The sequence below is a fragment of the Dendropsophus ebraccatus genome, chromosome 11 (genome assembly GCF_027789765.1).
Source record: "Dendropsophus ebraccatus isolate aDenEbr1 chromosome 11, aDenEbr1.pat, whole genome shotgun sequence".
Taxonomy (NCBI): Eukaryota; Metazoa; Chordata; class Amphibia; order Anura; family Hylidae; genus Dendropsophus; species Dendropsophus ebraccatus.
This window is the reverse complement of record NC_091464.1, coordinates 7,425,730-7,438,089: the sequence shown is the minus strand read 5'-3', so window position 1 is coordinate 7,438,089 and position 12,360 is coordinate 7,425,730. Positions and strand designations below refer to the sequence as shown.

At 43.7% G+C, this 12,360-nt stretch overlaps 1 protein-coding gene across 1 annotated transcript in view; it reads left to right on the top strand.

Moving 5' to 3' along the window:
- The window catches only part of BYSL (bystin like), an 18,407-nt gene extending 6,047 nt beyond the window's left edge, over positions 1-12,360 (top strand). The window contains exons 2-7 of the mRNA XM_069946004.1: positions 344-506; positions 8,003-8,141; positions 8,317-8,450; positions 9,007-9,167; positions 9,317-9,419; positions 11,697-12,360. Of these exons, the coding sequence (XP_069802105.1) occupies positions 344-506; positions 8,003-8,141; positions 8,317-8,450; positions 9,007-9,167; positions 9,317-9,419; positions 11,697-12,045 (1,049 nt within the window). The 3' untranslated portion in view covers positions 12,046-12,360. The remainder of the gene's footprint in view (positions 1-343; positions 507-8,002; positions 8,142-8,316; positions 8,451-9,006; positions 9,168-9,316; positions 9,420-11,696) is intronic.

The following is a 12,360-nucleotide window of genomic DNA, read 5'->3' as shown; positions in this document are numbered from 1 at the left end:
GTGCTGTCTGTAGCGAGGGGAGGAGGAGGGGCTCTATGTGCTGTCTGTAGCGAGGGGAGGAGGAGGGGCTCTATGTGCTGTCTGTAGCGAGGGGAGGAGGAGGGGCTCTATGTGCTGCCTGTAGCGAGGGGACAACGCAGAGCTGCACAGACCGGGGAACATTTTAGGTCTTGGTGTTCATATAGCGCTGACCAGAAAGCTGTTAATGGTTGGCTAATATTCCAGTGTATGTGCATTTGGTTCCTTGGCTGAGATCAGAAGGTGTGTAGAGTATCCGAAGGATGGTAACTGATGGCTATGGCTCAGTGTCACTCGTGATAATATCGCTATGTCTGATCCGTAGATTACAAGAAGAAAAGCAATGATTCTGACTCTGAGGATGAGGAGTGGCCGACGCTGGAGAAGGCTGCATCATTGGATACAGGACACTACAGCGAGGACGTGGAGGTGAACCCTGAGGATGAGAAAGCCATCGAAAGGTTTATGAGCAAAAATCCTCCACTAAGGTGAGGAATTCATTCATATCTTTAAATTTCTGAAGCATTGTTTCACTATAAAATGTATCAATCGTGTCTTGATTACAATGACATTTACAATGAATATTTTTAAATTGTACCGCTCACTTGTAAAAACTTTTCACATGTCTGAAGGTTAGATCAGTCTGGGTCTGAGTGTAAGAACGAGAGATGGGAGTGTAATGACAAGGGATAAACCCTTGTCATTACACTGACTTATAGGGCCACTTAATATGGTGGATTTGGTGGTTTCCTTACAGGAGCCGCCCCTTGGCTGGGTCCTTCCCGGAGGGATATCTGGCTAGTCCTGTGTTTTGAGACTCTTCAATGAAGCTCCACGGGCTGCTCTTTTGTATATTCATGTTTTCCAGGGGGCAATTCACCTAGGACTTCACTGCATTGAGCGCTTTCACTAGCAGCCGGCAGTGTTGTCGTTTGCTGAACTCAGGGAGACCAGCCAATCTGTTTCTTCTATGACCTGGGAAAAGTTTTCGCAAATGACAGTGACACTTTAAGGTTGCGTTCTATCTTGTTCTCTATACAGTCCATGCTGTCTGTGTCTTCATTTTTCACACATCTCCATCTTCTCCTTTGGAGTTGCATGTGTACTAGTTTGTATACTAGACTTGGGGTTCTATTAGACAAAGCAGTTTTCTCTTCTCTCCTATAAACAACTCCTAACAAGTGCTTTTGAGAATGACCTGAAATCTTTCCCCATAACACATGGAACAATGGTTGTTAGCAGGGCTGTGGAAGCAGGAAGCCCCAACCCTGACTCCTGAATTTTATCAGACATCGACTCCTGCTCCTTCATAAATGGCCGGTCATATACCAGGGGAGTTATTTATCACACTGACTCCGCAGCTTCTTCTTAATGTCCTACCTGATCCCAGGGCAACTTCTGAGGGAATAAGGAAAGATATAAAGCAGCTTCTCCTGTGTGTACTGTGGATGCAGCCAGTCTCCAGCCTCCATGTCCTGAACTACTCACAACTAGACTAGATGGAGCAGGTGGTCTTTTCTGCTGACATCTTCTATGTTTCTAACTAATATTCACAATACACAAAGAAACACTCCTAACAAGAAGAGACTGGTTACAATTGGTGGCCACAAGGGTCTGGTCTGGGTCCTATTCTTTTTAATATATTCGTAAGTGACATAGGAGAAGGTTTGGTAGGTAAAGTTTGTCTGTTTGCTGATGACACAAAAGTGTGCTTGATATTCCTGGAGGTGTCAGTAATATGACAAATGACTTGGCTTGCTAGATAAGTGGTCCAAGCAATGAAAATTGAAGTTTAATGTTTCCAAATGTAAAATAATGCACTTGGGCAGGAGGAATCTTCTATCTCAGTATCTGATCGGCGGGTCTGTTTTGGGAAAGACTTCAGAAGAGAAGGATTTAGGGGTAGTGATTTCTGACAGCCTTAAAATGAGTCTCCAGTGCAACCAGGCGGTGGGGAAAGCAAATCGCATGCTAGGGTGTGTATACATATATAGGTATGCTGGGCTGTATATATATAATGGTATGCTGGGCTGTATATATACATATATATATTATGATATGCTGGACTCTGTGTGTGTGTGTGTGTGTATATATATATATATATATATATATATATATATATATGTGGTATGCTGGGCTGTGTGTGTGTATATATTAAAATATATATATATAATATAATTTTATATTATATTAGGGCTGGGCGGTATACCATGAAAATACCGATACCGTCTCTGGCGTCGATTAACAGACCTCAACTTCGCCAGGACAGTATCTGCCGTATTTTCATCCCGTCGCCCCAGGACACAGACAGATCATACTCCCCTTCCGGCCGCTCTCACACGGAGCTTCCCGGTCTCACAGCATCTTCTATATACAGCATGCAGTGCTGGGGGACCCGGGCCACGCTCCCTTGCCTCCATCCTGTCACAGGAGATAAGCTTTGTCCCCCCGCCCAGCATCTCCAGGATTATGATGCTCTAGCCGGCCGGTCCCAACTTCTAATGGAGTCATAGAACTGCTGGGGGGGTTGACATCACGGAGCGAGGACCGCAAGTGGCCTCCAGACACTGGACCGCGTCCAAGATCCCCTGCTTTGAGGCGTGATGCGGGGACCAGCGGTGAACCGAGCACTGACACCAACAGGTGCCTTGCTGATGCTGGGGAGGAGGCTGCGCGCAGTTACAGGGAGAGGTCCCCGAGTGCCGCTGGAGATAGAGGGGCGTGAAGCTATCACATGGCCTTCTGGGGACAGCACAGACAGTTAGCAGGAGCTGGAGCTTTGTTTACATGGGATTGGACCACTTGTGATCTGGACACTTTATTGTACTCTTGTGATCAGCTGACTCGCTAAGGCTCTATTCACACCTGTGTCCAAGTTTTCGCTTTCGAACAGTGCAGGATCCAGCCACACATGAACACCACCTGCACCTGATGAACCCCAATGACAGACAGGGGGGCTGTGGGGTTCCAAAATTTTATTTCTGTAACTGATGATGGAATGTGACAACGATGTGAACATAGCCTCAGTGTGTGTGTGTGTGTGTGTGTGTGTGTGTGTGTGTAATATATATATATATATATATATATATATATATATATATATATATATATATAATATGGTGCAGCTTGTGGGATATACCAGCCTTGGACTTTCCAGTATAAAAACAGATGACACGAGGGGGAATATTTTCCTCAGTTAGATCCTAAGGACTGCACCATACAGGACATGTGTATATACAGGTATACAGCTATGTACTACATACTGTATACCTCTATATGCATGTCCTGTAGTGGCTTTATAGTTGTATATACACGTCCAGTATTGTGTACATATCTGTATACCTGTATATAATAATCCTGTAGTGGGAACATAGCTGTATACCTGTATATACACGTCCTGTAATGGCTGTATACCTGGTTATACATGTCCAGGTCTCTTCTGAGACCCCCTAATAATGACAAATGATAATAACTATAGAGTAAACAGCCCAGCCTTGTGTTGCTGCTCAGTGAGTTCCTTTTTAACCCTTAGACGACCCAGGGCGTATAGTTACGCCATGGAAGTCTGTCCCCAGACGACCTAGGGCGTAACTGTACGCCCTGGGTGTTATTCCCGCTATGAAGCGCGCTCCGGAGCGGAGCGCGCTTCATAGCAGGTGGGGGCCGGCTGCAGTGAGCAGCCGGGACCTCACCGGCAATGACACGCTGCAGCGATCGCGCTGCCGCGTGTCATTAACCCCTTAAACGCCGCGATCGCGGCGCGACCGCGGCGTTTAAGTGTAAGTGACAGGGGGAGTCCCCTGTCACTTACCGATCGGGACCCCCGCAGTGTGACTGCGGGGGTCCCGATCGGTAAAACGGACTGCTGGAGGTCTCTTACCTGCCTCCATGCGGTCCGATCGGCGCTCTGCTACTCTAAGCCTGCACAGGCAGGCTCAATGAGCAGAGCGCCGATAACACTGATCAATGCTATGCCTATGGCATAGCATTCATCAGTGTATAAATCCAAGTAATGTATGTAAAAGTCCCCCAAAGGGACTTCAAATGTGTAAAAAAAAAAAAAAAAGTTAAAAACACTAACACACTACCCCAAAACCCCTCCCCCAATAAAAGTTGAAATCACCCCCCTATCCTATTATATAAATAAAACATATAAAAATAAATAAATAGATAAACATATAATATACCGTAGCGTGCGTAATTGTCCGATCTATTAAAATATAACAAGCGTCATTGCGAACGGTGAACGGCGTACACGAAAAGAGGGGAAAAAGTGCGCAGATTACCGATTTTATGTTACATTATATATATAAAAAAATTAATAAAAAGTGATCAAAACGTCCGATCTTCACAAATATGGTATTAATAAAAACTAGAGATCATGGCGGAAAAAATGACACCCCATACAGCCCCATAGGTGAAAAAATAAAACCGTTATAAGCGTCACAATAGTCCCATTTTATTTATAATTAATTGCCAAAAAAAAGGATTTCATAAAAAAATACATATATAACATTAGAGAATCTGTGTAAACCTGCATATGGTTGTGTTCGGACTGACCTATAGAATAATTGTATCATGTCGCTGTTACCATATAGTGCATTACGTAGACACAGGAACCCCCCAAACGTTACCATATTGCATTCTTTTTTGCGATTTCACCAATTTATATCTTCATAAATAATATATTTGGGATTCCATCATACATGTTATGGTAAAATGAATGACGCCATTACAAAGTACAACTATTCCTGTAACAAATAAGCCCTTACATGGCCTGTAGATAAAAAACTGAAAGTGCTAGAGCTCTTAGAAGGGGAGGAGGGAAAAACGGAAACACTAAGATCAAAATTTGCGCGGTCCACTGGGTCATTTTGGGCCTGGTCCTCAAAGGGTTAAAAAAAAAATTATTGAAACAAAATCGCCAGTTTGACATGCCAAATGGGCATGGCTTGCAAACAGGGTGTGTCATAATTATTGTTCAATTATCCTTACCGCAATATTGATTTAGGTCAATATCGCCCAGCCCTAATATATATAATGGTATGCTGGGCTGTGTGTGTGTGTATGTGTATATATATATATAATATATATATATATATATATATGTATATATATATATATATATATATATATATATATATATATATAAACTGCTTTTAATCAAAGATCTGTCCTGGGGTTCGTTCGGCAGGTGATGCAGTTAATGTCATAAAAAACTACTTTTAAACTGGCAGCCCCATGCCCTTTGGTTTGTGTATGCCCCGTGCCCTCCTCTTAGTTTGTGTATACATTAGGCTAGCACAACCTCGCCATCCCTCCTCCACCATTTTTCCTATTCCTCTGCAGTGAAAACTACACAGCTGCTTAATGATCCAGCCCATGTGCCGGGCTGACACAGCTGATGAATAGGAGGCGATCTGCCTGGAGCATTCCTAATATTGAGGAGGGCTGGGAGGAGGGACAGAGAGGGTGTGCCAGACTAATGCAAACACAATGTAAGCCACGGTTTATGCCTCCACCATTATTGTAGCCGCCTTTGGACCTGTTCTATTTTATCAACATCCTTGTTGTAGGTGAGGTCTCCACCTGGACACGGTATTCCAGATGTGGTTTCACCAGAGCTCTATACAGCTTGATCACAATAACCCTCTTCCTACTGGCTATACAGCCCAGCATACCTATATATACATACACATATATATATATATATATATATATATGTGTGTATGTATATATATGTGTATGTATATATAGGTATGCTGGGCTGTATAGCCAGTAGGAAGAGGGTTATTGTGATCACGCTGTATAGAGCTCTGGTGAAACCACATCTGGAATACCGTGTCCAGGTGGAGACCTCACCTACAACAAGGATGTTGATAAAATAGAACAGGTCCAAAGGCGGCTACAATAATGGTGGAGGCATAAACTGTGGCTTACATTGTGTTTGCATTAGTCTGGCACACCCTCTCTGTCCCTCCTCCCAGCCCTCCTCAATATTAGGAATGCTCCAGGCAGATCGCCTCCTATTCATCAGCTGTGTCAGCCCGGGACATGGGCTGGATCATTAAGCAGCTGTGTAGTTTTCACTGCAGAGGAATAGGAAAAATGGTGGAGGAGGGATGGCGAGGTTGTGCTAGCCTAATGTATACACAAACTAAGAGGAGGGCACGGGGCATACACAAACCAAAGGGCATGGGGCTGCCAGTTTAAAAGTAGTTTTTTATGACATTAACTGCATCACCTGCCGAACGAACCCCAGGACAGATCTTTGATTAAAAGCAGTTATCTGAAGGTACTAGTGGTTTGGGGGGGGGGGGGGGGGGGGGGGGGTTCAGATTGTGGGTACAAAGTCATTTTAATGGCAGTCTTGTAAGTGGCGTACTCCTCCCTACCTCATAGAGAACTTTTGGCCATGTACGTGTATGGGGAGGACAGTTATTGAACGTGTATGGTCGCTTTTAGAAAGTCTTCAGCTGTGCCAAATCTATCAGTATCTCAAAGCTGTTTGATTAAGTTGATCTACAATCTCCTCCTAAGTCTTAAAATATATTTTAAGACTTAGGAGGAGATTGGTTGCTAGGGGCAACTGAGCCAGTTTCACTTTACACCAGTTTGACCAATCAGATTCCACCTTTCATTCCCCACAGGTTCTTTGAAAAATGAAAGGTGGAATCTGATTGGTTGCTAGGGGCAACTAAGATAGTTCTACTTTACACCAGTTAGGCCTTATTCACATGTCCCGTAATCTACGGATCCATATTTCCTTTTTCCAGTTAGTGCACATTGTGGTTTGTTCGGCTATTCACACCATCAGTAGATTACAAGGATGCAAACCAATCCTGAAAAAAAGGACAAGTTCTAGTGCGGACCTAGTGTGATGCACTACATATGCCCAATTCGTAATTTTTAGAAGATTGTATGGGTGGATCTATGGACTTGAAAAAAAACACTGAACTTGTGCATAAGGCCTTACTTTGCTCCAAAATGTTGGTGTAATGAACTTGTCAAGTTAGGTGCTGGATTGTCTAAGGGTGCCTTCACACGTAACTGATCTGCAGCGGATCCAGTGCCATTCATCCCTATGAGAACACATACTCGCAGCATGATTGACTTCCCACTGTAAGTATGTGAGTTAATCCCCCGCAGCCCACCACCGAGGGCATACATTGCCTGCTCTGCGCCGAGGCTGCATGTGAGGCTTCCGACTCCACTCCAGCTCAGCCAATTAGTGCTGCCATCCACTGGATGCCGGAGCCGGGAGCCTCACATGCAGCCGCGGTGCCAAAGCAGGTGCTTTCGGCTGCGGGCTACGGGGGGTTAAATCACATATTTTTCAGTGGGATGTCAATCCTGCTGCGAGTATGTGTTCTCATAGGGATTAATGGCACTGGATCCACATCGGATTTCACATGAAATTCGCTGCAGATCCTTTACGTGTGAAGGCACTCTAAAAGCATAAAATCCTATGATATTAGCAGTAGTGTCGGACCAGTGTATTGTTTTTGCCTTTTAATGCTTATTAGGCTTTTGTTGGAGTTATAATATCTACATTGCACAAAATGTGGAGCTAAAAACCTTGAGTACACACTACGTTTTTGCAATAAAAAAAGGATGCATTTGTGTGCATCTATCTTGATCCGTTTTTCCATAGATCAAAATGCATGGTTTTTTTTTAACATACACAAAAGTAAGGTCAGCTATGTTTTTGTGAATCGTAAAAAAAAACAAAAACGGATGTGCTTTGATTTTTTTTTTTTTTTTTTTTTTATAATAATGGAAGTCAATGGAAAAACAGATCAAAACAGAAAACAGATGCACACATGCATTTGTTTTTACCATCAGTTTTTTTGCAAAAATGGATGAAAAAAAAAAACAGATTACAAAAATGTAGTGTGAACTCAGCCTTACCCGTCACGGTCATGCAGAACTAATCAATGTTTAAATGAGATTTTTTTTTTTTTTTTTTTTTTCTTTGTTTTAGGCGAACACTTGCTGATATTATCATGGAAAAAATCACTGAGAAGCAAACGGAAGTGGAGTCAGCAGTGTCGGAGGTGTCCGGAAGACCAATGCCACAACTTGATCCCAGAGTGTTAGAAGTATACAAAGGTGTAAAAGAAGTAGGTTTACACTGTTTGGAGGGGCATCTGGCCTATGGACTCTATCTGAACAGCGGACTATGACTATTTGCTAATCTATAATACTGGATTAATGAAAGTGGATTGTATACGTTGTAGCATATTCTTTCCATACTATCCTGTGTATGGTAAAATAACTTTTATTATCTATTCTTAGGTGTTATCCACATACCGAAGTGGTAAGCTACCCAAAGCTTTCAAGATTGTGCCAGCTTTGGCAAACTGGGAGCAGATCCTGTACATTACTGAACCTGAGTCGTGGTCTGCTGCAGCAATGTACCAGGCTACACGGTATGCTGTAACCTTTCTTATCGTGTGACATATGTGGCACTGTCGCAAGGAGTTAATGTACATGTCCAGTGTGGTGTAGGCGGAGGAATTGTATATATCACAGTTAACGCTTAAAAGTTGGATATTAAACCGTTAGATGACAGTCAGTGATTATTTCTGCATGTGTGTGGCCAGACAAAGTGATGGTGCTCCCCCTGTCATCCCATTTCTCCCTGATGAAGGCCCCAGGGCTGCCATCTTTTTACATGTCCCCATAGGTTGCCTGGCAGGCATAGTGCATAGAAATACAGAAATATTGTTTCTATATGGTCAAGAATCTAAACAATCTAAAAAAAAAAATCAATTTTTTTGTTTAAATCCTGTTTATCCTGCTTCCTGAACATTTTGGGGGTACATAGTAATGAAAAGGTCAACTCGCTCCTCAATAAAGAAGCCTTTGCACAGTTCAGCTGACAGAAAAAACTTATTGCTGTTCAAATATGGCGACATAAAAACATGATTTTTATACAGTCTTACGTTCAAGAGTTATATATAATTTTTATTTTTTTCTTGCCAGAATCTTTTCTTCTAACTTGCCTGAACGTATGGCACAGCGCTTTTACAACTTGGTTTTGCTCCCACGTGTGCGAGATGACATTGCCGAGTACAAGCGCCTCAATTTCCACCTTTACATGGCTCTTAAAAAGGCTCTATTCAAACCTGGTGCTTGGTTCAAAGGTAAGTGTGGCACCCAGTAAGGATGCTGGAAAGTATAGTCCACAGCCTGATTCAGGCTGCCACATACACTTTACAAGTATAACAAGTTATAAAATATATTTATGCCGTTGCTGTTTTGACAACTTTGTAATCTGTAACTTTCCATCCAGGAATCCTCATACCTCTGTGTGAATCTGGAACCTGTACATTGAGAGAAGCTGTTATCATTGGAAGTATCCTGACTAAATGCTCAATTCCAGTTCTTCACTCAAGGTACGGTGCAGAACTTTTTGGCTGCAGCCTTAGGTTTTTCTTATTTGTTTTCTTTTAAAGAAGTCTGGCGGATTATTAAATCTGGCAGCAAGCATGGGAAGGGTGGAAATTGATTACAAGTACTAACTTGCCTCTCCCCGTGCCCAAAGTGAGCAGTAGGACACCCCCCCCCCCCCCCCCCCAAGTTGTGATCACTGTGTTGAAAAGGCCTGTCCCGGCTGATGGACTGGCTGCTTACATAGCTGAGAGGCCACTCATCAGCCGGGTTGTGACGCGTCAGCTCCGGAGATCCCAAAGCCAGCAGCCGGCCCCGCCACTCACCAGAGGCTGATGGACTGGCCATTCAGCTATGTAAGTGGCCAGTCCATCAACCAGGACAGGCATTTTCAACACAGTGATCACAACTCGGGGGGGGTCCTACTGCTCACTTCGGGCACGGGGAGAGGTAAGTTAGTACTTATAATTAGAGATGAGCGAACCGGGTTAGGGTTCGAGTCCATCCGAACCCGAAGGATTGCCATTTGATTAGCAGGGGCTGCTGAACTTGGATAAAGCTCTAAGGTTGTCTGGAAAACATGGATACAGCCAATGACTATATCCATGTTTTCCACATAGCCTTAGGGCTTTATCCAAGTTCAGCAGCCACCGCTAATCAAATGCCGAAAGTTCGGGTTCGGATCAACTCGAGCATGCTCCAGGTTCGCTCATCTCTACTTATAATCTATTTCTCCCCTGTCGGCTACAGGATTTTATAATCCGCCGGACTTCTCCTTTAAACCCCATTGGTTGTCAGTTAGTTGTATGGATGTATATCATCTATGGGAGACTTGTCCAGTCAGCTAACACTCTTTCTGTTTCTCTGTTGTTCATCATGAAAAAACAAATTGATAACTGTCTGTTACTGTTGTTCTTGTCAATGGGAAGTGTCCCCCATACTGTGCAATCAGCGCTGCGAGTCAGACTGTTGGGATACACCCCTTTGACAAGGAAAAGGATAACACCCTGTTGTCAATTTATGCATAGATTTCAAGAGAGATAATTAAAGAACAAACCCACACAGCACAGAGTCCTAACCATAGACTCTTCAAAGATGTCATATGATGAAGAATACAAGTATTTGCAAGGACAGACAAGCCAATTAATCCAAAACAGCCCGGTACTTAAAGACGCACTCCTCCAAACCCCCCCCCCCCCCCCCCCCCCCCCCAAAAAAAAATAAAAAATTTATACTAACCCTACAAAGGAAAGCAACTCATTAACTGGGGGTCTGATTGTATACCACATGACTAGAGATTAGCAGACCAAGTACGAACCTGGACCATCTGCATTTTAACCCAGCTGTCTGCCTGCTATGGTCGGAAGGTGGAGGCAGCCCAAGTCCCACCTGGAAAATATGGGTGCAGCTTAGGCCATAGGCTGCATCCTTGTTTTCTCTCCTCACCTTTACGACAGCACCACAGGAGTTAACTCTGTCCCCTGAAGACAACATTTTTTACCTCTCCAGCAGGATCGAGGTTCGGCCCCCTTCCTTCTCAAGAAGGTGGCTGGAGGATCTTGCATCCAAAGGTAAGGGATGGCCAGCGGGTTCCTCGCACCATTCCCTGGTCGTGAAGGGGACGTGCGCGGGTCTCCCGGCCGACTTGTGTACCAGACATCCTTTTTGAAGTCCTGTGCTGGCGGTCGCGCAGAGCCTGGGCGGTACCTGGATCCATTGCGTACGGGGCTTTGCCTGTGGGGATCCAGTACGGACCTGGGGTTTTTGTTGCGGCCTACTTCCGGTTGAGTTGGACAGGACTCGGGCTGTCTCCACTTTTCCTACAGACTGTGAAGACAGCAGGATCCAAAGCCAACGGTACCATCATTGGAACCCGGCCCTTGTTCCGGCTCCCTCATCTCTACATCTCTGACCCAACAAAAATTATACAAATGCTCAATATTCATGATTGCAGGAGAGTTGGGGTGAAACATTGTGCAGGTGCTGGTGAGTAATGGTCCTTGTCTTCTGGGGAGAGTGAGAGTGTATAGTGATGCCATAGTATAACACAAACCTATCCTTCCTATATAAGACTCTGTGCTATATCAGCCCATGTGATAACTGCAGTATTTCTAGGACTGGTCATGTAGAACAAAAATCACAATGAAATGAAATAAGTTACTTTTGTTATATCTATTAGTCTCAATGATAAATCTGCAAGTTATAGTTAGTTTCAGATCATAACAATTGGAAGTTGTCTTCTAGTCTCTTCTGCTAACTCATCTCTTTTGCTTCCTGTACAGTGCTGCCATGCTGAAGATTGCAGAGATGACGTATAATGGAGCAAACAGTATCTTCCTGCGGCTTCTGATAGATAAGAAGTATGCTCTTCCTTTCCGAGTTCTTGACGCTCTTGTCTTCCACTTCTTGGTGTTCCGCACAGATCGTAGAGAACTGCCAGTACTTTGGCATCAGAGTCTTCTTGCACTTTGCCAGCGATATAAAGAAGATATGTCCTCAGAGCAGAAAGAGGCCTTACTGGAACTATTACGAATCCACAACCATCCACAAATATCCAACGAAATCCGTAGAGAGTTGGTTAATTCTAAATCTAGGGATGTTGAGTATAGCGCACCTATGGGCATGGACTGATCACTATATTAATGGCATAGGCTGGGATGTAGTGCTTTATTATTTCCATTCATCTAGAACACAAAAGCTTTGCGTGGATGATGTTTGGTAAAGCTAAACAGCTATGTGTGTAATAAGAAGCTCCATCAGGAAACACCAGAAGCTGCTTGAAAATCTGAAAAGGCTGAGTGGATTTTTTTTGCGCTGATTCTATGTGTGTGTTACTTAAGAATGGATGTGGACTACAATATCGCAAGTTCAGAAATACAGATTGTTGTACTGCATCTACCCAATGCATATGTTTATTCTGGAGTCTTAAATTATATTCAGATTTTA